We start from the raw sequence: 24,880 nt of genomic DNA, 5'->3' as shown, positions 1-24,880 counted from the left end.
GCTGTCTGCAGCTGGTGCATCACTATAAGTAGTTTTTAAAAAAAACACCACATATTTATGTATCTATTTCGTAGCAGTTTAGTGACTGCTCAAAAATCCCATGCTCTGGGTCTTGCTGTGCAAGCTCATACTCTCTGGCCTTGTGCTAAATAGGCATGAAGCTACATTCAGCTAGAAATAGAAAATCTGGTAGGAAAAACTTAAAAACCGTTAAAAGAAAATGCATTAATCATCATGGTGGCAGCTAGCTCCAGATATATGACCAACAAGGAGGGCTTTTATGTATATCCGGGTGCATGTACATACACATAAAAAAAAAAAAAAAACCAAAACAAAAAAAACCCAAAAACCAACCAAAAAAACCCCCTCAGAGAGGGATCTCTCCTGCAAAAGAAAAGTGTATTCAGAACTGAATTTCAGGCGTCCACAAAGACTTTGTCAAGTTAATTAGATTGTCTTTTAAGTTACATCCCCTTCCAACTGTGAACACGGTCTCTGAGCGAAGGGATTTTATCACACTACAAAGGTCCCATTCTGCCCTTTCGTTTTCTCTCATGCTGCTCACAAGAGCTTCCATGGCTCAAAATATAAAGGTGCTTAGTTACACTTATTCATACTTTGCTTTTTCTCTCCATCCAAGGATTAATCTATGCTGCTTAAAAAGGGCCCAGTGGCAAAGGCCAAAGGCAAATATCAATTCCACAGAAAGTTTTTTCTTCCTTTTTTGTTTAATCCTTTTTAAGAAAGGAGATGATCTGTTTCATCTAAAATCATAGACAAATACTGTTGAAACAGGAATACAGTGTAATTCTTTAAAATCTTTACCTTCCTACTGTAGGTCCCTTTCTTCAGCACTACTTAACTTCCTTTAAACTGTTATATTCTTTTTGTTGGAAAGTCTTTGAAATGTTTTTCAGAAGCAAAGAAAAGGCACATTTTTTTTTGAGGAAAGCTCTCATTTCTTACTGCTGCAATTGCAAACACTCAGCCTACCCACTTTACTGTAAAAGCTAATGAAAGACCATATACCAGCATTTCTGTGCATGCATGTTTGGCAGTTTTAACTTCCTTTTCTGATAGATACTGGAAAAAAAAGAAAAGAAGATAAGAAAATGACTTGCCTTCAGTACCTTGGGCTAGGAAAACACATTCCCATTCATTCCCCTACAAAACACATTAGGTGTGCACAAATGGTGTGAACATGGCACTCCTAAGTCAGGAATGAATATTTAGTCTTGATTGGAGGAGGAGGAGGAGGAGGAATAGTGCTACCAGCACTGCCTGTACAAGCTTCCTGCTGCAAGATTAACGGGGTTTGATATTATTAAGGTTATTTGTCCAAAAGAAAACACCACTTTGGTCATCGGCAGCCAGCTGACCAGAATTTGAGGTAGCCAGGACTCCTGTCTGAGCCACTGTACCTGCAAATTGTGCTCCCCCTCCTTCTGGTGACCCTACCTGTTGGCTGTGTTCATTGCTATCAGACGGAAATAGCGGAAATTCAGCCACCAAAATTACATACCTACAGGAGCGCGACATTAGACTGTTGGTTCCTCTAGGAATGGGTCTGTGCTCTAAGGATTTTCTGAAACATTTGTGTATTTTGGTTCACCCAAATGCTGCTTGTCTTGAGGTGGATAGTGAGGAGGAAAAAAAACAGGCGATGGTGCCAAATGAGAATGTAATGTGAAATGTGACTTACACTTGGATGTGGTAGTTTTTCATGGTGACAGAAGACTACATTTACAAAAAAAAAAAAAAAAAAAAAAAGGGAAAAAAACCCCCACCAAAGCTCCAGATGATTTTTATGCTACCTCAGGTAAACAACGATACCAGGAAAGTGAATGCGTTTGTGAAATCACCCATTTAAAAACAGCCCAAAATAAATAAAAAACAAACAAATGGACAAAAAAAAGTAATTTTTTCATGTAACATTTTGGAAGGCATATTTTTGATATTGCTGTTTGTAACCTGGCTACCAAAGTCAGCGATGGTTACAGTGCTTCCCTAGTTTTTTCAGTAACACAACCTAGAACTCTTGCTGTATGCAATAATATGAACCGTAAATGTGATTTATTTAATTTTAAGAATCAATATATAAGGCAGTTCCTTCCAACGATTGATCATCTAATATGATTAAATGTAAAGCTTCACAAAGTACCACATTCCCATTATCCAATTCACAAAGACAGATTTGGTTTAAAAATACGCCTGAAACATATTACAGATAATATCCCAGATGATTATTATGTAAACATTGTTATTACAATGAAATTAATTTGATATGAGCTTCATTTCACATTTTTAATGTTAACGCTGTAACACAGAGGCCTATTTAATCTGTCCAGTATTTGTGCAGGGTTTTAAATGAAGCATACAAAATCTACAGTGTTCTACCTTCTTGTCATGAGGATCCATCTGTTTCCAATTATTGGCCTTTAACTGATGAAGTTCATCAAATTTCATACTAATATTTTCTATGGACAACTGCAGCATATCCCAAAACCCTGCTAAATCCTGGGAGGTCGGCCGTGGATGTGCATTAGGATTCTGTGTAACAGAAGAAAAAAACATGTTGGCTTTAGTACTTCTTAATGTAAAGAATTCGTGCAAATGGTTACAAATCTGGCTGGCAAAGCAGTTTGAGCAGATCCGAGTGATGGGTGAGACCCAGAGAGAGGAGCAAAACAAAGCATTACTTACTGGCAGGTTTTATTTTGAGGAATCTGGCTTGGTGTTGAGCTGCTGTGCCCTGTAAACACCCACTCACCAAAGGCAGCAGGTTCCCCCACACACTAAGGGTAAAAGGCTCCTGTGGCAGGATCTGTCTAAGGATATTCCTGGGCACAACTGGTGGCAATCCTATCTGCACTGAAATTAATTGCCAATCTCCTCTTCACTTTCATGAGGAAGGATACCCCACCATGCTCACACTTGTAAAAAAGAGTGATACCTGTGCAAATGTACATTTCCTGCATGTACAAATAGTGATATACCAACGTTTGAACACTTTTTCTGCACTCTGAGAATGTAAGGTTTACAAAAATACACTAAGTAAAATTTTCTCTTATAGACCTCAGGCCAATTTTTTTTTTTTTTTTGTTTGTTTGTTTACTTGTTTGTCAAGAATAACCTGTGCAGGGTGAAAAGCTCTGAAGCTATATGCAGAAGCACAGTAAACCCATTTTTACAGGCAGATTTCTGGGAAAAAACGAAACTGGGACACAGGTGGGGAGCACTGCTTTGTGCGTACAAACTCATTAGCCCAAGAGCATTGCTCAGAAGCCAGCATCTGGACAGTCAGCATCTTCAGCACAGCTTGGGCCAGACCCAATAAATCCTGTCCTTTCACTGCACCCCAGCTCTGAACACTTTTTGCATGCAGTGGGCGTACCCAAAACCTAATCCCTGCTCCACTGGCAAGGCTTGTACGAGGTAAGGCTTTCTCCAGGATGTGTCCCTATAAGCTGGTTCCCAGCTGAAACTGTTTAATTAAAATGAGATGTGGCATACACTCACTTCAAGCATGTCTGTTCATAAATGCTGAGGACTTCCTGCACCAGTCAGCAAGGCTTCATGGGTGCTATGGCCTTGTCAGACTACACTGATACACTGTTATTAATTTTGTTGTTAATAAATAAATTACTAGTAGCACCTTGCATGATGTTTTACATGGCTCAAGTTTTATTCTGCCTTTAGTTTTCTTCCTCTTCAGAAGCAATAAACCCAAAAGAGTCAATTGGTTGCCTTATAAAATTTCTATTTGTGCTTTTCACAGTCACACTGACAAAGGATTTTGGTAGGATGATTATACCATGAAAGGTGCAATTATTGAAAACAATAAAGTATATATTTTTAGAGTCATAAGGAGGAGACCAGAGATTATACTTCAATTCCTAGTTTTTCAGTGCTTGATGCTAGCAGGTTGCCCAGTTGTAGGCCGTTATTTGCAAAGATGTGAAATCAGAAAGCTTTTTCAGTTTTTATATTAAGAACTGGAAGTCTTACTAAGACAGAGCCAATTTTTGTTGAATTTGTCCACCGAGGTAGCTTTTAGTCTGGAGCTTGTTTCCCAGGAACACCTGGGAAAGCCCAGCTCAGGAGATTTCTGATCCATGCTGAAAGACTTTAAGGTGTTTAACCCATCTGTGTGCCTATGAACTCAATGGTAAAGGGACAGATCCTTTCTCCTCTAAAGTCAGTAGCAGAGCCTCAGTGATAGTTCACCCAAAGCTTTTTGCCTTTATTTTAAGGGTCTCAAACTATTGTGAAACTCATGCTGACTCTGACAAGTTTGAGTTACTCTCAAATTCATATCAAGGCCTTTACTGGAAAAACTGCCACGTCAGTCAGAAAATCAATTTAGTTTATGTAGGATTATTCCAGGGTTAGTAAAAGGCACACATTAGTATCTAGCAGAAAAAATTACATACCAGGTTTTCTTCACAAAGTTCTCTGAACTGGTAAAATTTCTGAGCCATGAGAAGTTGGGCACTGCCCACTGCAGTTCGAATTTTCCCTAGAACTGAGAGAAAAAGAAGAGTAAATCACAATGCTTTCTTTGCTGCAGGCAACTAAAAGCCTATAAAAAGAGAGGAGAAAGCTGTTCAGCAGTCAGCTCGGGCTCTCAAAAGGTCTCTTTCAGTCACAAAAAGAGAAAAGTTGATAAGTCTAAGGTCAGATCTCCATGAGGCAAAAAATATGTAAAAGGTTGCTGCATCTTGCACTCATTCCTCCAGTGAGACCAGTTGTAACCAGTTGTAATGACAGTGTAAACGTGGCTAATCAAAAGCTTCTGCAGGCTGTATAGAAAGCTCACCAGAAATGTCACCACTCGTATCACTATGACCCAGGCTCAGGCTTTGAATTCAAACCCAGCTCCCTGCACAAGGACATGCAGCTCTCAAAACCTGTTTGCTTCTCCACCTCACTTAGCAACTCAGGCCTTATTGTCAGGTGCATCGACCAGAGCACCAGAAAGGGGATGATTGTTTTAGAGCACACCAGTAACTCTCATCTGGACCTTCTGAGTACTTTCCATGAGCACAACCCAAGGCTGCTTCTGCCTTTGAATTCAAATGCCCAGCAGTACTTCAGGGAGCAATGGCACCCTGGCCTCTCCTCCTTGCTGGTGATTTGGAGGGAGGTGTCAAAGAGTCCTAGCACAGCTGACTGAGGACTTCTTTGTACAGACAGCTGGGTACTTATTGCCCCTTTGGGCTGACCGACTGCTGTGAAGGGCTGCAGTGAACCAGAAGACAGCCGATAGTAAATGCCTCTGAATAAAGCAGGAGCTCACACTGTTTTGGTTGCATTCAGACACTGGGATTTTACAGGGGTAGTTTGGAATACACTGCCCAAAACCAAGGCACATACTGGTGCATTCAGAGGCTCCCTGGGGAGTTCTGGTCCAGGGGGAGACTCTGTGTGTGTACCTGTACATGTGTGTGAACACGTGTGTATGTGTGTACCTTTGTGTGTGTGAAAAAAGAAGCAAGAATGCAGAAACACAGCAGAAAGGCAGACATGGCCTCAGCTGGCAGTAAGACAGTGAATCCAGAAAACAGCTACCGATCTGTTTGAGATTTCCAATGCTCAGAAAAAAACCCTAAAACTGTCTTTAAGAAAAACAGGTTGGCATCACAGATTGATCTGATTCCTTCATTAGTTTTCTCTCTCAGCTGAAATAACTTATTATCCCCAATTCTCTGGTTAACAAGTGATTAAACAACTAATTTAAATGAATTTTTTAAATATTACCACTATCCTTAATGAAAGACATGAATGGTAGCCACTGTGTCACAATTCTCACCATCATTTCTACTCAGAGATACCCATATTGTCCCAGCCCTCAAATAGACACAGCAACTTTTCTGTGACAAATTTACAGTCTGGGTATACGAGACAGGTGAAGGAGGAACAGGAAAAACAAACAGATGAAGTGGCCAGCTCAAGGTGAGTGAATTGCTGGTAGAGCCTAGAAGAGATACTAGTCCTAATCTGCCATCTTTTGCACCATCCCTTGGGCACAGTCACTTTTTATATAAAACCTAAGAGAGAGCTCCCCAGGGAAAATACTGCTAAGTATTTTGATTTACCACAATGAAAAATAAATAAATAAACAAACACATACATACATAAATACATGCAACTTTGCTATAACCCCTTCTAATAAGATTTTTAGCGTTTCATTAGTCCTGTGACTGGCTGCAGTGCTGGCTACCAGAATGCCACCATGCAGTGCTTGGTAAGAAAAAGGCCTCTCCAAGGGTTTGAGTAGCCACATGCTAAGCAGACTGGCACAAATACTTGTGATAAACTGAAACTCAATGCACACTTATATGAAATCTGTGTTCTCCTTCTTCAAGGCAAATGGTTTTTCCTTCACCAGTCTCAAAGCTCACTTCTCAAGGCTGTTGGAGGAAAAGTGGGATGTGGAGTTCATTTATACTTCAGACATACAAAGGAGGGTAAAGAAAAGGGGAGGGAAGAGAGTCTTTTCACATTTCTTTCTGAACCTATAGGAGAGAGCTCTGTGAACACACACAGAGCCCAGACTTTCATTTTGTTCCCAGAACTCAGCTCAGCACTGCCAGGAAATAGCCGTGAGCTGGAAGATTCACTGAGCAGAATACTTTCAGCATATTGCGCAGGGAGTTTTGCACACAACTCTAATTATTGTTAGCAAGGCTTGCGTGTCTAATTCTATGCGCACAGTGCTGAAAATGGACCCCTTGGTGTGTCTAGTCATTTATGCAACCCAATATGCAAACCACTCAACTGAAAGGACTTTTCAATAGTAGGAGGAGCTACTCCGAGCGCTTTCATGTGGTTCCCATTGTTATGAAAACTCTTCCCACTGAGTATATTTGGGAACAGCTGCCTCATCTGGAGTTTGGCCACTCTGACGCTTCCCAAGACTTGAGAAGTTGAGAAGGGGAGAAAAAAGTTTCTCAACTTCTTGGGATAAAAAAAAAAAAAAAAAAAAAAAAAAAAAAAAAAAAAAAGTGGGCTTTTCCTGGAAACTTGCACCAAATGATTTGGAAATCACATCCCAGGCATGAAGAAATGTATATACAACTTGTTGATGATGGATGGTAATATGCCTCTTTCTTTTGGGAAGAAGAGCTTAATATTCAGAGATCTCAGCAGAGGGAAAAGGAAGTCCTTGTCCTTGGCTGCCTAGTGACTGGCTGTTTGCCTAAAAACCATCATCCCAGCTGACTGTGGGATGCATGCTGATGCTGTTCTCTATTGTTGCCACTTCTGCTGTAGCTGTGGCTGTATCTAGTCAAGTGTCACTGATTCCTCGCCCCTCAAAAGCAAGGGGTCTGTTAATGTGCAACTGGTCAACAACCAACTCTGTCACGGAAGTTAGGGGGGAAAAAAAGGCAAAACACAAAGCATACAAAAAGCTGAAAGGAATGTCTCTAGAAGACACAAAGCCTTATCAATAGCTTAAGTTTTGTTTCTAAACCCACGTTGCTTTTAGTGTTTCAAGGCACAGTGCTCATTTTGCTTACTCAGTCAAAATCTCTGGTGCCCAACAGAAAGGCCAAGGTGTAGTGAAAAATCAAAAGCAAAAATAGACCAATGGATTTTCTTAGAAGAAAAGCCTGCAATGTTTGAAGCCAAATACCAAGAAAATAAATGGAATTACAAAGATAATACTCAAAACAAATCAGAAAAGAATCAGACAAATCTTTAACAGCAAGGGAGATGGGGTACAGGAGGAAAAACACATAAACATTCAAATTGATGTGTTCAGCTAATAGGATACAAAGAGAACATATAAAACCAAGCAACAAAAAATCCCAATCCATCAAGATGCAATCATAATGGATTTAACACCTATATAATGTTATTCATATCTGCTTTCTGTTCCATACAGGACTATACAGCACACTCAGCACTGTTGGATCTGAATGCCTTCCAGTAATGCATTAAGCAACGTTATTAACATCCATCATATGCTTTGCTGTCACCTCTTCCCCAGAGGGAGAAGTGTGTGTACTGCAGTGTTTTGTTTTAATAGTTTGAATTTTTCCCTTTTTTTTTTCTCCCTTCTTGCTTTGACCTATCTTCCTTGTAAATCCAGTTCTCTCCTGTGACATTTTTTAAGACATGGATAATTATGTCTATTTTTGAAGAACTTATAGCTATTTTGATGGAATTCACCTACTGTGGAATGCCTCCTCACTATTACTGTTCTTATCTAGGAATCACAGAATATTATTCTAGAACAGACACATGACAGTGAATATCTTTGTGTCTTTAAACTCCCCCCCTCCAACATGTTCTTCTTTTAAAACATCCTTGAAATTAGACTTGGACTGTGTGCTGTTCAAGCAGTAAGTTCTTGCTTCTCTTGGTTCTAAGAATTGCATAGGACCTGTTTAGAAATTGTGGAGCTCTATGTGTTTCCCTCCTCCATGTTTCCATCGGAAAACAAACAGGAAAACAACAAAATAAAAGAATTGTGAACATAAGCAAAAAAAAAAATAGTTATTGTCATCTGCTTTAACTAGGAAGGTGACTGTGTGTAACAAGGATAACAAAATATAGGAAAATAACAAAACCCACCTGAAGTGATGTGAAAAGTAATCACATAGAGAAGCCAGGGGAGTTTTGAGAAGGGACAGCATTATTTGGCCTTGAAACCCCAACTGATGTATTTGCATTTGAACTTTGACAGGCCCCAGGGTCTAACAAGTGACAAAGGAGGCACTTTACAACTCCTGACTATCAAATGCCCTTAACGTGAAAACACCTGGTTGATAGGCAGGGCCCAAGCTAGGGAACAGAATACCAGGGACTTGCTCATTGCCCCAGGAGCAAGTGGCAGGAACAATAGCTGAAATTACAGGGACACAGCCTGACATTTGCGTTGCAGATGTTGGCTGGGCACTATGCATATGAAGCAATCCTGCCACAGAGCTGTCACAATCCATTTCCAAGCCAGGATGGACCAGCATTTTAGCCTATTCATGTTGACAGACCTACATTTAAATAACGCCAAGTATGACAAAAGCCAGGAAATTCAAAGTTAAAGCTACTGCTCAGGTCTTAAGCTCAGCTGTTAAGGAGAAAACAGCCAAATGGAACAAACTAGGGAAGGAGCAGTCCTTTCTTTGAGTCATATATACTTATAGGAGTGATCTCATTGAAATTAATAGGGCTGTCTGCATGAGCAAATGCTTCTCATTTGGTTTAAAGCAGTTTCCATGTGTTCTCTGACTTACTTGGCTTTTATTAGCACATTTAATTTTTTTTTTCCCCCTAACTAGATCGTTTCCTTGCTTGTGGATTTCACTTTTTGCTTTGCTAGCTTCTGGGCACTGGTAGAACTTTCCTTGCTGGCTTTCCTTTGAGAAACCCTCATGTATGGAGAAGTCTCTTCTGGGGACAAAAGAAAACCAGAACAAGAAAAGGATGAGTTGGGCATATGGCCAGAGGCACGTAGCCAGGGGGATTCCAGCAGGACTCGGCCACATGTCACGCTGGTGCCCATCCCTCTGCACGGCTGTCCCAGCCCACTGCAGGATGAGGCTGTCACACTCCTCGCAACAGCAGAGGCTGGGATTGCTTGGAGAAGCCCTGGAGGAATGGCAAATGGTTTTCCATGCTTATGGCTGAGAGTGAGCTCACGGGTCTCTTTTTATTTTGCCATGCACTACTATTATGAAAAATGTACCTTTTCCTAAACTTTATTCTCTCGTGTCTAACCTTTACTGTTTGTGTATTCTTTTGAAACAATTGAAACAAACCAAAAAAACAGACAGTGTGCAAGCATTGCATAATTTGCCAGAACTGGATGAATTTGTAGAGGCTCTGGTCCTGAGCAGTGAGGTTCCTGTAGATTTGAGGTCAACCTTTATTCACACACTAGCCCAGAGGGCTACTGTATACATGCAAGACAGTTATAATGACAGGTCTTGTGAGAGCCTTGGTTTTCTGTTTTAGTTTTCACTTGATTGGCCTACTTTTCTCGCCACTAAACCCACATTACACCTTACACCTGACTTGTGGTGAATCAGGCCTGCTGTTTGCTTCTGATGGTTATCTTTACACCAAAGCCACAGTACAACCTCATGTGAAAGAGAAACTTCTGGAGGGGGAGCAGGGGAAACTTTCTAGTTCTTCCACGATGGTCAATACAAACAACAGCAAAAAAAACCCTCCAAAGACAGGCCAAGGCCATAGGAATATGTCCCTGTGCCCACTGCTGCTGGGGAAAAAAATGCTCAGAGCTGTGCAGGGAGCCAGGTTTGCTAATTTTGTATGTAAATGGTGACAGTAGAGGTCTGAGCCAAAAGTCACCAACAACTGTGGTGAAGCTATGACTACTTGAAATTTTACAGGGGAGAGGTAGGAGGAGCAAGCAGATGGCTGAGGAAAAAGCAAAAAAAAAGTCAACAGTTGATTTCACTTGAGGCTTGATCCAAAGCGTCAATCAAGTCTCACAAGGTGTTTAGCCTCAGATGTGTAACATCTTTTCTTTTTTTTGTGAGAGCCCTAGAGTTTGTAGCCAACTTCCCTGTAACTGCAAAATACAATGAAATCATATCAAGTATGTTAGCTTAAAGTGTGAGTGGTGTTCATCTGCCTGTCACACATGCTGCGTCTTTATCAGAAAATGATTTCGGATAAAACCAGAATATACCATACAATAAATAATTCATGGCGGAAGGGAAGCCACATTTCTCTCTATATTGGCATTTCATCGTGCAGCCGCTGAACCACAGCTTGTTTTTACACAGAGCAGCAGACTCCATTTCCCAGCTAGAAACATTCAATCCCATCTGGTAGATCCATTCCCAGCTAGATAATACCCTACGTATCTATGTAACATACAAGCTACTGTCAAACAGCAGCGAGCCGTCTCCCCGAGACAGCTGTTCCGCACAAGGGCCGCATTGTCTGGAGGAAGCGCGGATCATTTTACGTGGAGCGCCGGGGGGATGAGCCCTCTGTCAGCTGCCATGGCATCGAGAAAACCTCGCTCATCACACGTTCTCGTTATTTTGTTATCTGGCCAAACACATGCTGGGCATGTCAGGTTGGAAACAAAGGATGCATTCCCAGCTCTGGTTATGTTTCATTAGGGAAAGCAAAGTAAACACACCTCTTCTCCTCCTTTCCTCTCTCTCTTCAAAGTGTATAGATGTATGAAAAAGACGTTTTTTGGAGCAGGGTTTATAACAAGCAGGCTTTTGTTCCTGGCACTGTTGAGCAGGCAGAGTGGCCCCAGCCATATGCTTTTCCTTGGCACCAGGTAGAGTGGGACGTGCTGAGCCACAGCAGAAAGCCCTGCACAGCCTCTGTGGGAGGCAGCTGCCACGTGCCACAGCAGCTGACAGCGTCACACCGAAATAAGTACTGCAACAGTGGCCACCAAACCCAGGTGACCCTTCTCCTCCTGCCATTTCCAGTGATCACAAGAAGCGCCGGGACACATGCTGGGTGTGCTGTGAGGAGGCATTGGGAATAGCCAGCCTAACCATTTCTTTATCTTCCCCATAACTGACTCCTCCTACTGAATGCTCAAAGAGCCCTTTAAAACTGTCTTATATCAAAGACACTGAGACATTGAGAGAAAATTCTGTACAGATAAGCATTTTCTGCATCTATCAGCCTCGTAAAGTTCACTTCATGTTCTTTTCCTACTACTTTATTGGTGCACCAACTACCTTGGTGCACAAATAAAATATTTATAGGTTTTTCCAGTATTATCAGTTCATAGAATGACAGAATAGTCTGGGTTAGAGAGGACCTTTAAAAATCATCTAGTTTCAGCCCCACTGCCATGGGCAAGGACACCTTCCACTAGTCCAAGTTGCCCAAAGCTCATCCATCTGGTCTTGAACCCTTCCAGGAATGGGGCATCCCCAACTTCCCTGGGCAACACCGTTCCAGTGCCTCACCACCCTTGTCATAGAATATGTTTTCCATATGTCCTGAGTTGTTATGACTTATAAAAGTTGTGTGTTTCCTGTTTGTTATGTGTTAACACTTATTTTTCAATCTAAAATCTCATAGTTCACAAGGTTTATTTCTTCATACTATAGAAACAACAGAAACTCTTTTATTCTGATACATGTGCAAAGAGATTTTTTAATGCATTGATAGTTAAAAATGAGATTCAAAATTCTAGAACTTGGGCAATCTGGATCTGCTTTTAAGGTCAAACCTTCCATATATTTTCTTCAGAAGAAATTGTTAGCCTGTTATATAACATAAATTTTATAGAAATATAAAACCTTTACATAATTTAAAATTCAGGTTATCTTATATTTGCCTTTAAAATCAATTTCCAGTTGCTTACAATTTTGTCTGACTTTGATTATCTAGATCATACCTTTTCATTCACTGGGTTGAATGGAAAGTTCCAGCAGAAACAGCTTATGCATTTCTAAGAATTTTTTTTCCAGTGTTAATTTCTTCCATAAATCAAAACCTTTACATTTCAGAATAATTCAAACATCTCTCTTCTTGAGAGGAAAGGTTACAAATTTTTAAGAAGCAATTCTGGAGCTGAAGCAGTAGTCCTTAGTAGAAGCTAATTTGGGGGTTGGAAAAATATTACTTTTATATCCAGGAAAATATGCTAAGGTGTGCCTAAATTATAAAAAACTGAATTCTCTAAAAGCAGCTGCTCCTTAGTGTTTCCCAGAAGCTCACTTCTAAAACTTGAAACAGCTTTTGTGCAAGGAGCATGTTCATAAGCTCACAGGTTTACCTCTGTCTAAAGCTGACAGCTAGCAATAGTACTGCTCATTGTAAGAGAAATAAATGGAAAAAACCCTTCCATTTTCACTGGTAGAAAATATTCTAGACGGGGAAACAAATGCTCAGCCTTTCTGCCCTAATTAGAGTGAACAAATAAGATGTGAACTACTCAACCCCCAACCCTTCTCAGTAATGAAGTTTACTAGATATTCCTATTACCTTACAGGTAGGTTAATATTGCTGACAGTGGTGACAACTGAGATGCAGTTTGCATGTGTGTGGCTTTTTATCACACAATATGAAGAGCTTCTTTAATTGGGATGGGCAAAGCAAATGAGAACTGCAAGGGAGATGTAGGGGGGCTGGAGAGGAGAAGAGAGAGTGAGGAGACAATTTGGAAGCATAACTAAAATCTCTTTCAGTAGGGAGAAACATCTAAATGCTCCTATGCCAATCACCATCTGAAAAGGCAACTGAAATATGAATTTAATTAAAAGGAACTACAATCTGTTAAACGATAAAGTTACGAGAAGTTATTTCAAACAGAAGAGTTAAGAAACATTAATACTACAAGATCCCTAACCACACTCTCCTAATTATCCGTTGAACTATGCAATCCCAAAAACTAATACCACTGGAGTTTCCGAAGCTCCGAGCATTTGCATTCCCTGTCAGCTTTAATAAGGATTATGATAGACATACATACGGTCCTTTTGAGAATCGCAACCATAGCTTCATTAGCTAAGTAAGAAAGGGCACAATACAGAATTCACTGGAGTGAATTTGACCTATATTAAATGCTTCTTTGCAGTTGCAATATTATTGTGCGTGGTTACTTACTGTCCTCAGGTAAGTTGTTTTCACGTTCTTCTCTCTCCATCTGTTGGCACCAACCCTCCATACGATCTCTCTCTGCCTGAAGTAGCTTCAGAAACCAGTGGCCATCTCGCGGGCACACTGACCTTTGAACAGCCTCCAGAGGATCTTCAGTAATAGAGTCAATCCATGGGTCAGGAGGAGGTAAAATGGACGGATCAAAATCTGTCTCAAAGTCATCATCCACTGCACATGCATGGTAATGGTTTCCTGACCCTTGTATGCTAACGGTAGAGGTGCTTGCATCTCGGGAAAACTGTCTTGATATTTGTCCAGAACATGTATTGTCCTCTTGAGGGTCGATTATTTCAAAGTTCTCATGGAAATCCAGGTCTGCTTGTACAGCTGTTGTTACACTATTAGATCGTGTAAACCTGCGAAAGCTTTGGAGAGCACAAACAGAAAATGTTTAGAAAGTTTTTTCTAGGTAATTTGGTATGGAAGGACTTACTAAGATTCTGCCACTCTTCCTAAGGCTGGCAGTCATACCTCTCAGTGCTACACTCAGGTGTCTTTTTCCTTGAAATGATCAGCATAAGCTTTTTTTCTCATTGCAAGCAAACAAACAAGCATCTCTCTTTTTCCATGCAAGATCACTGTTTATTGAGACAAGGACCTGTAATTGTTATGTGATATAACAAAGCCAAAGGCCAACCCAAGAGAGAGCTAACAGTGCCAGTAGCTCAGGATTTTAGGTTACTGATTAATGAAAAGTTAAAGGACTCCAATTTTCAGAAGTGGTTTATCTTTCAATTTTTAAAACTTGCATCCCTTTGAAGTTACACATCCAAGCTCACAAGCCACATTTAAAAATCATACATGTGAAATTGGTAAGATACTAATACCAATGAGTCTACTACATATGTAATATTATACATTCCACTTATGCAAAAACAGTACTTTTAACTCAGATAAATATTTTTATTGCTTCTTCATAATTACTCTTCATAATTATATATCTGCCATCTCTCAAAATTTTAGTGTCCATTGCCAGTGTCCAGACATTCTATTTTTCACATTCAAACTTCAGTTTCAAAATGATCTCTTTTTCACCAAAGCTAGCACTCTGCCTGTCTGTGTTACCCTCATTGTGATGGCTGCTGTCCTGTAGGCACCTTCCTCTCACCTTGCAGAGTTCTCCTCTGTTGGGGCATCTGAGGGCGAAGGCACGAGCAGGGGAGAAAGGAGGTTTGGGGGTTTGGGTTGGGGTGGCTTTTCTTTATGTAAACAGCACTTCGGATTCTGCAGTCTGAGGCATCTGACTGAGAAGGCTGACAGAGGAGGAGCACAGAGAAGTATAAGGAATGCTGTTGCAGGAGGTGGTAATGAGAGCCCATTTGGTCAGCAGTGAATTGTGGAGGATATGAGTGGAAAACAAACGAGGCAGACTGCTGTCTTGTCCCATGATGAAAAAGAAGATAGAACCATAAAGTAATTAACAGAGATGCTTCTTAAATCATTACTATTTAGGGTTCAAGATTAACAGTTTTCAACTGAATAGGGATAGATTCCCATCTCCTCTTCTTACAAATCCAGAATGCCTGTGCACTCATGCACAGTAGTCTCCAATTTGTTCTTAATCTCACATCTACACTTGAAACTAGGGTTAGGACCCATTACCCTGTGATATTTTGGCTGTTTTGCCATTGCCAGTTCTATTTTTAGTTTGCGCTCCACCAGCAGTGAAAATGCTGAAGAGATGGAGGAACTGGATGCTGGATACCATTTCACTTCCTTTAATTTATATTGTACCTTCCACTGAAGAGCAATAGCCAGTTAGACAACTGACAGCAAAATTTCATCAAGTATGTTTAGTCTGCAGCTGGTGAGGGAGCAGATGGAAGGATGCTGAGGGAGAATTTAATGTCCTATATACCTGGTGCATCCAGATAGCTCAGGAGGACTACAGTAGACTTCAAGGAGGATTGTAATTGGTCCTGATGACAGAGGAAATTAATGGCTGTTGATCTGGGGCTTTGAGTAGAGTAGAGCAAAGCAAAACTGGAATTAAGAAAGGTCCTCCAATCAAAAAAAAAAAAAAAAGCCCAATTCCTCTGCAGAAGGCTCAAATTAACATCTCAGCCATACCAGTTCCAGGAAAACTTTAAAAATAGATTGCATACATATTTTTTTAATAATCACAAGCATTTTTACATAGTGCCTGCTGCTTGCAGTTCTTTTGTAACAGATGTTAAATGATACAAAAGTCATGGTTATGCCACTGTAGTTGTGTGTGATAGGCACCAGCAAACCGAAAAAGAGTGTGCAGAATTCTTCAGCTTGGTAGTATTTATCCTTTGGAAAGCAGAGAAAAGCATTTTTTTTATGGACTGATACAGCAGAAAAAATTAGAAAGGGAAGATAAGGGTCACTGGGGAGGTGGAATCCCTTCCACAGGAGAAAAGGTTTAAAAAACAGATGGCTGAGGGGGACTATGAGAGATCTATGAAATTCTGACTAGAGGATGTTTCACCATTTCTCTGAGTGCAATAACTGTGGGGAGGAAGGCAGCCAGTTGCAAGGCTTAGAGGTCTAAAGATCTACATCTAATGAAAGGAAGTACTTCTTCACACAATGTGTGATTAAATTAGGTAAAAATAGGTTCAAAGAAAACTTGATCAAATTCACAGGAAGAGCCATTACACATCTCATATTTGGCTTAGGAAGTCCCTGAACAACAGAATACTAAATTGGGAATGTCTACTGGGAGAAGTAGTGCTTAGTTCACACACTTTATACTTTACACACTCTCCTTTATACTTTTCCTAAGTATCTGCTATGGACCCCTGGCAGGGAAAAGCTGTCATACTAGTATTGGTGATTAGAAAGACACTAGCATTAGGCTTACGTTACAGTGAAAATCTATTGTGAATCCAATCCATGTTAGTTTTTTTTAGAAATTGCTTTAATTTGACCACCAACCTGACAAATCCCTTACCTGCACTGAAATACACAAACACGCACATACACACACACACACAAAAGCATGTGTGCCCACACAGGCACATGCTGACTGAGGATTTCTTTTTAGTCATTTAGTCAGGGTTCACTGAGAGCCAAGGCATTAGTACACAGTGTACTTTTCCACACCTTCCATAGCACTGGTGAGAAAAGCAAATGCCTTAGTCCAGGCTTGCTCCTCTCCATGTCCCTGCCTCCATGTCACAGCTACCTTCTCTTTTCTCCAGTGCCCTAGACTCTGACACTCTTCTGTTTCAGATAACCACTTGTGTTTTCAGTTAACACCCTGGCTTTTCAGTGTACACCAAAACCCAAATGTGAAAGCATCAAAGTCTGCTTGACAGGAGGACGTATTGTTTCAAGTCTTTCAGGAGAGTGCTCTTACTGGGTTCAGTATGAGCTAGTACCACCAACCCCAGACTCTGCTTAACAAATGAAATAGAATGACCTACTTTTTTTGGCCTTTGTTTTATCTATGTAATAGTATGCTACAGGTTTGCTTGACAGTTTCTTGGCACTGGATTATGTAACTTATCTGTCTTCAAAAGAAAAACAACTTGGCAATAGAATATACCATCAGTTCAAAATTAAAAAAAAAAAAAACAACTTCCAAGGAAATGTATTTGGAATAAAATGGATATGTAGGAAGGCACTTACTATCTGCCTGCCTCCAACTCATCTATATAAAATGCCTAATAGATGGTAATTTTAGTCTCTGACACAGCTTCCTCACTCACTTCCAGGATGTTTTACTCTTATAAAATACCATTTGTGTCCCACATGAGCCTTTTTTGCTTTGCTCTCAGTTAAAACGCCATACTAGAGGAGAGCTGTTGAAGCTAATGATAAAGTTTCTGCTACTTCTACCATCTAAAACATTCAAAAGTCTACCTAAAAAAAAATGTTAAAAGTTCAAAACAGAGGTTTGCTTCTTCTTCTGCTTTCAGGCTTGGCCCTTTTGTACTCAGTTGTGCCCTGCAGGCACAAGGTGTAATAATTACATCTTCAGAGAACTGCAGCAGATATCTGGCCTAGGGTGCAGAAAGCCATGAAACCTCAGACTGGATAAACCAGTATGGAGAACAACAGAATGATGTGTTTTGAACAACAACATGGTCACTTGTTGGCATTCAACTCTCAGCTTCTAAGTCTTTGGCTTTCTTTGCAAAACATGTTTGCAATTCAGCTTAGGTAACTTAATTCCTTCCTTAAAAAAACTCCAAACCCAAAACCCCAGAAAAAAATATGAATTTCAAACCAACTGATGCATGGTCAATTCACAGGTATTTAGGTTAAACTCAGCCTTACTTTACCCACTGACTGTCCTCCTCCTTGGTGGTGGGCTTCTCTGCTAAGGTGTCAGCAGAACAAAACAAACTGCAGAAGGGGTGAGTAGCTATGGTACCGTGTCTCTAATGGCAGGAACAATATTCCTGCTCTAAACCCATTCCTTGCAGCTGCTCACCTATTTTCATCACATTATTTTAAGCTGGTTGGTTTATTTGTTGTTTTTTACCATCTCTTGGCCTTTGCATTGCAGAGGGAGCGCTCAGCCTCCCTCCAGGGCTTGGTCTGGTGCAGGAAGGCTGTTGCCAGCCAGCAGGGAGTGATCAGAAATTCATGGCCAATTCTTCCAAGGCCAGGCTTGCAGCAGCCCACCAGCTGGCTGGGAGCCACCAGGGCTGTAAGCATTCCCTTGGCTCACGGGCAGCTGTGGCCAGAGAAGGAGATTGGCCCTGTCAGAGCCAGGGCCTGCTTTGCCTTTTGTGGAGCAGAGCAGGAGCTCCTCCTCCAAGCACACAGAGGTTGGGAAGTGATGTGGGGAAGGAGTCTCACCAGGATGGGACTGGCCAGAGGAATGGGTATGGGTTGCAAGGGATATTTAAAAGTCATCTAGTCCAACCTCCCTGCATCTTCAACTAGATCAGGTTGCTCCAAGCCCTGTTCAGCCTGACCTTGAATGTTTCCAGGGACGGGACACTTATGACCTTCAGAATTTCTCACTGGAATGGCTTCCACCATGGAGAACATAGATAGCCAGAAAATGCTGCTGAGAAGCAGCATGCAAGCAGTTCACAGAATCACAGAATATTCTTAGTTGCAAGGGACCCAAAAGGATCATCAAGTCCAACTCCTAGCACTGCACAGGACATCCCCCAAATGTCATATAATGTACTTCCTACTTAGCTTACCCAAAATACAGGCTTGAAAGGTCTAAAGAGTGCAGTGTTGAGAAGTTTGAGTTAGAGTTAGGGAAGAACAACAAAACCTGAGTATTTTTTGTTGGACAGTAAGTAACCAAACCCAAAAACCTACAGGAAAAAAACAAGAAAAAAAAGAGTTTATATAGTAACAAAATCCAAAAATGTGAGTTTTTTTTTTTTTTTTTTTTTTCTGGACGAGACAGCATAGGGTTTTTGTTTGATTGTTTGCTTTATGTTACCATATTGCTATTTCGAATGATTCCACTTTATACCATATCAAGAGGTGTGCTGTGGTAGTATGTGCTTTGTGTGTCTTGTGGTAAGACACACTTCTGTGCATCAAGATATAGAGGCACCTTCCTTGGTGCCCCAGAGAAGAGGGAGAAGGACCATCTGTCTACTGCAGTCTCCTATGGCAGTGTTCTTCCTCCAGAAACTACCATTGTTTCAGTATTCAAAAATTCTTGTGATGGCAAATCAGGTACAATTACCAGCAGATGGTACATCTAGAACAATGAGCAAGATCATTTTGGAGGTGAGAATGTAATAGGAGGAGATCTTGGGGCAGACAAGATAAATTGCAAGAGAGACTAAAACTGATTACAGAGCTATGGGACTGAAAAACACTTGTTCAAGAAGAATGCATGCTAATTGTTTTTGGCAGAATAAATTATTTCTTTTTTGTCTGCTTCAGTAGAACTGATTGACTTTTAACAACTCAATTATCTTCTCTAAGTGAGAAGGGTGGTCCCTTGAGGTCAAGAAGAAGTTACAGGTAGAAAGAAAGGACAAACAGAAATGGACAGAAATTGAAGTGCCCTGAGATTGAATGGATGAGTTTCAATAGGTGTACTTTTCAAAACTGTCCTGGAAGGAAAAAGGGAACAACATTTTGGTTAGGGTTTTGTCAGCATCATGGGGAAAGTCAGGTGAGAGATAAAAGATTAACAGCAGTAAGGTCTTGTGGCTGAAAGAAATGCATACCAATTTCTCTCCAAGAGAATGACTGGACAGAGTTACTCTATAAATGCTAGAAATCCCAGAGCTGCAGGTAGGGAATGGGTCTGAAAAATATTAGTGAGAACTGGCAGCATAAAGAACTGAGGATGAGATAAACAGCAGCAATGGATCCAGTTGTAATGTGGTCAGGTAGCAGGAAGCACATTTATCCTTTGAGCAGTAGAAGAGGAGGACGACTGAGGCATTTGTCTTGGCAGGAGGCCCATGATACAGAAAGTGAAGGGCCAATGAAAGGTCTGAGGTAATGGAAGATTGAAGAGAGAAACCTGTCCTGTGAAGATGCTCTATTTTTGAATTACTTAGATCAAGAAATTGAGGCAAAATGTTTTGCTTACCTGGTCCAAACACAGAAGAAGGAATAAGGAAGGAATTTTAAATAAAAAGGACATGAGGAGGTAAGACTCCCTAGTGTGAGAATGACAATCGTATGAGGTGAAGGAAAGGGGAAGGGAAGAGCAGGAAGCCAAGAATGAAAGTTGTCATAGGCTTTTGCATTAGGCAAAATGTTTTGTTTTTATTTTTTTGTTGTTTTGTAACAGTGTAATTAATAGCTTAGACTGTCAAGGAAACATGATCAATTTACTGTATTTATCCTTCCTGCTGTGACCATTCTTCTAATTTTACATTTATTTAGTATTTCTGGAATATTTTTAAAAACATTAATTTCTCAGAGATTAAGCTAAAAAGGGCTTTTCTTAGACTTTGCAGATGTTATGGTGCAGGGACAGTGAAGAATGTACTGTATTTACAATTCTATTCCTGCAACAGATAATCAATACATTGTGCTCTGCTGTATTATGGAAAAAAAAAAAGAGTATTTGTGCCCAACTGTGATGATAAGCCCTTTGTGTCTTGAGTGCACTCATTTTCTAAGGATTAGGGGCTGTCCTTTATCAGCCAGTTCACTTCTGAAAGTCCATGATAGATTGCTGCTTGCCCAGCAACCTCAACTTTATCAGCAAGGAAACCCCCAAAGACTGCTGTCACTAAGTAATGCAGAAAGATTGCTTTCTCAGGGCAGACTCTCACAGGCAAATCTTGCCTTTTCCTCTGGAGCAATAAAAACTGCTGTAGAAAGAGGACTTTGGAAGTAAGGTATTTACAAACAGCCGTTTCTAGCTTTCTTTGCAGGGAGGGGGAGGGTTAGGATTTTGGGGTAGTTATTTCCTTTGTGCCCAGGCTGAAGTGAAATGGTCCTTCAGCATCCATTCTGATGTGCTCATTTATCTAGAGTGCTGGAAGAGTTGAGGGTAAATGTGGCTAAGGTCTAACACATAAAGAAATGTCTGCCAGCAAGAGATGTTTTAGCAGGTTAATGAGGAACTTGGTAACAGCCTAGCAGGGTCATTGCAAAATCACATTTCTTTTTGCTGAAATCACTTTAGTCTTTTGAAAACCACAGGACAATGCTCTGCTATTTTACAGGGAGATTTGGTTGAATTGAAAATGGTATAGAAACACCTGATATTTTTGAATATTTTTAGCAGATATAGGAAAAAATGATGTGAAAATGGACATCTCCACTGGCTCCTGCAGTCATCAGGCCAGAGAAGGGGAAAGGGCCTGAATTTTGTCAGATTTGCTGTATCCAGGTTTTTTCTGGAGAAATTACAAGGATAGCTTCCCTCATTGACAAGTCATACTGCACTGAGGTTTCACCTATGACACAGGAGGGTATTGAGAGTTATGAAGAATGTGGCTCCAGCACCCAAAAGTCACACTGTGCCCAAGTGGCCAGAGAAAAGAGAAGCAAGACTTGTGTGGGAGCTTGGAGTCACAGCAACACTGAGCAGGCCTGCACTCTCAAAGGCAAGGGGAGATTCTGGCTTTTCTTCAGCCACTGAGTCCAGTTTTGGGAAGGAAATAAGATTTACAGTTGTGGCCACGCACTCAAAAAGTTCATGTGTCCCAAGTGTTATGCACAGTTATGTTGCCCTGCAATGTACCTGCAAATTTGTCATCAGAAAAGAAACATAACCCTTTAAGACAGCTGCTCTAGTTTATTTACTCTTTTAAATTTTTTTTCTTGGAAGATATTTGTTTACTAACTCAGGATATACTGCAGATTGTAGGGAGAACAGAGTTTTACAGGCTTGCTTTGTAATCTCAACAATTTTTTTGCAAGGGAGTAATTGCAATGCAGAGATGTCTGGGTCAGATACCTGAGTAGAAGCATTCAGTTTGGCTCTGCCACTGCACTGCTACATGTGGCTGAAATTATTCTGCTGAAAAACAAGGTAAACCTTTCCTCATCAGTTCTATGCTGCTGCAGCCATTCCAATACTAATACTTCAGCTGCAACACTGTCCACTGTTTAGGTAAATTTTCTGGGGAAAAAGAGATTATTAAAAGTATATGAGACCTCAAAATATGTGGCACTTCTCTTCCATTTTTCTCACTGGTCCTGAAAAATCTTCTCTGAAAGACAAGAGCTACAACAATTATAAGACTCAGCTTTTCAGCTGGGTGATCTAACAATTCATCCAGGAAGCAGGTTTATGTGGTCATGTGTGCAGGAACTAGGGCTCTTAAAAATTCGTTGTGGCATAATTATTTACTTTAGAAAAACAGTATTAACTTTTACTCACCACTTCTCCTCCTCTACTTGAACTCCTATGGACTGGAACTTACTGGTTACTTTATTATCACCTGGTATGGTGGATTCTTCAGCACCATCAACCTTATAAAAACCAAAACATGACAGGTAATTAGAATGTATTTTAGCAGAGATATCAGCTGGCTACTTGCAGTTTCTATGCACCTTAACTACTAAGTGTCTGCATACAGGGCTTGTACCATGAGTTCCTTCATCTAGTCAGTTTTTTTGTTGTGTGTTCATTTCTGATGTTATTAGTGAATATTCATTATTCTTAATCTATAAAGCATTTCTGGTAAGACAATATTCAGCCTGCAACATGTAGATGGATTTGATCTGGTATTTTATGGAGCCTGGATGTTCACATTTGTCAGAGCACATCTCTGAGCAGCTGTAACTCCAGGTATTGTGGTATTGATTTTACTTTCTATCTGTACGTGCATGCGTATGTGAACTCATATCAAAATCAGGTGTTTATTTTGTTTAAATGTTAGTGCTTCAAATCAGAGTACGGCAGAGAAAAAAATTAAGAGAGCAGATATGAATCTTAGATTCATTTTCTTTACTGCTTCATCTTGCAAACAGGTGGTCCCCAGGAGCATGGGCTGGAACTTAATGCCACATCTCCAGCTCCATGAGTAGATTTGTGCCAATGGTATAAAGTTAAAATTTAACCACAGATGTGACTTTGAACAAAACCACAATATTCTGGGTCCAACCAGTGTAGTTGTTAATTGCCAATGCTATATATAATATGGATAGTCATACAAGAAAAACATTTTCCAGCAGACAGAATTTTTGTGCCATAGCAGTGTCATGAAGTGACCTGTAGCCTCAAAATGACCATGCATGTACAAAATATCCAGCTCTAGTGGCTGTTCCACCAGCAACTTCTTGTTGAGAGCCACTTGACCAACCTGTGCAGGAAAAGTGCTCAGTGAGGGATGGGAGTTACAGAAGCTGTTCTGTCAGGTGAAGTACTTCCTTGATACTGGGGGTTCTGGGGAGATAAATGCACCTTAAATCCCATAATTGACAGAGTGAAGCAACCTTTTGATGGAAGGGCTTTTCTTTGCTTGACTTTGCTTGTTTGCTCAGCAGATTTACAGCAAAGGCTTGCAATGTCCTAAGAGTGACTGAGAGGTGTACAGGACACACATGGAGGTTCATCAGAAGTGCACACTAGGTTTATTTGGCAGAGCAGAAAGAAAACCAAGAATATACCTGTGACTATTGCTGCTTGCCCTGCTCTACAGAGATGGGTTCAGCTATCATTAAGATGCATAATTGGTCTGAGTTCAGACTAAGCCTGAACTATGCTCCCTTTACTCAGTGAAGAAAGACTGACTCTACTGCCAGTCAGAGGACTGACAGTGTACCTACCTCCTTTAGGGCAGCTGTTTGTAAGAGAAGTAATTTCTGGCATCAACACCTATCTTAAGGTATTTCTACTCCCACACTACCCCTTCAGCTGTACCAGCATGACTGCTTGTGCAACGATGCTGCAAAATGGATCAGACAGCAGACTAGTGAAATAAGTTTCTTTTATCTGTGAAGCCTGTCTGACTCTAAAAAGCTCATTGATGTGCACAGCTGTGAGGGTGGCACCATGCATAGGCAGGAATCCTGTAAGGCTGCATCACTGCTGAAGGTTTCGCTTCATGCCATCCCAGCTTCAGGTGGTTTGTACCACATCTTCATTGGTTTGTACACAAAGCCTGCCTTGGCAGACTCCTCTCACGTACCATCCCCAGATTTCATTATTGTTTCACGTGATTATACTGGTCATCTGTAAACTTCAAAGTTTAAGAGGGAGATTGTCAAAAGCTTGAAGAGCATTTGGAGCTCTGTTTTCCTCAGATCTCTATAGGCCTCTATACCTTCCAAAAGCAGCATTTACTTGCAACACTACCTTAAGAAGAGGTAGCAGGGAGATGGTTTCTCAAGAACCATGATTCACATTACCGTTGTTCATTTTGGCTTCTGCAAGCATGGAAATTATTTCCTTGTACCCATTGCTTTGCAGGGTCTTTGCTAAGAAGTCTTGGTTTTTTGGATTGGTGAAATAAGGGATTACAATAATATAATGGCATCTCAGGCTTGGCAGGGAATGAGAATACATAACAGAGGAGTTTTCCTCTATCCCTGTCCCACCTGGATCTTTCTCCTGGGTTTAACACTGAACATCAGCACTTCTTTCAGAATATACCCAAAACAAACAGCTGTGAAGCAGTAAAAGTCTACAACAAAGGCAGTGAGCGGAACCCACAGGCAATAGTTATTATTGCCCTTCCAAGAAGAATTGAGACAAAAGTCACAGCTTCTCCGACAGCTACCCCTGGGATGGTTTACTTCAGCACAGCACCTCTCGTCTATCTCATCAGGCTTATGTAGAGATTTCATGGTAAATTCTTTGACTTTACTAAACAGATAAGCCTGTCCAAGCACATAGTGCTGTGCTTACAACCACCTTCTGCAAGAAAAAAAAATGTGT

General features: G+C 40.7%; 1 protein-coding gene across 4 annotated transcripts in view; it reads right to left on the bottom strand.

Moving 5' to 3' along the window:
• DLGAP1 (DLG associated protein 1) overlaps positions 1 to 24,880 on the bottom strand; it is a 395,614-nt gene that overhangs the window by 2,632 nt on the left and 368,102 nt on the right. For all 4 annotated transcript variants that reach the window (XM_053984133.1, XM_053984159.1, XM_053984150.1 and 1 more), the window contains 4 exons: positions 22,379 to 22,470; positions 13,570 to 13,988; positions 4,434 to 4,525; positions 2,398 to 2,550 (listed from right to left, as the gene is read on the bottom strand). In XM_053984133.1, coding sequence (XP_053840108.1) covers positions 2,398 to 2,550; positions 4,434 to 4,525; positions 13,570 to 13,988; positions 22,379 to 22,470 — 756 coding nt within the window. The remainder of the gene's footprint in view (positions 1 to 2,397; positions 2,551 to 4,433; positions 4,526 to 13,569; positions 13,989 to 22,378; positions 22,471 to 24,880) is intronic.

The sequence above is a fragment of the Vidua macroura genome, chromosome 1 (assembly GCF_024509145.1).
Source record: "Vidua macroura isolate BioBank_ID:100142 chromosome 1, ASM2450914v1, whole genome shotgun sequence".
Lineage (NCBI taxonomy): Eukaryota > Metazoa > Chordata > Aves > Passeriformes > Viduidae > Vidua > Vidua macroura.
The sequence above is the reverse complement of the archived record's forward strand: the minus strand, read 5'-3'. Positions and strand labels throughout refer to the sequence as shown.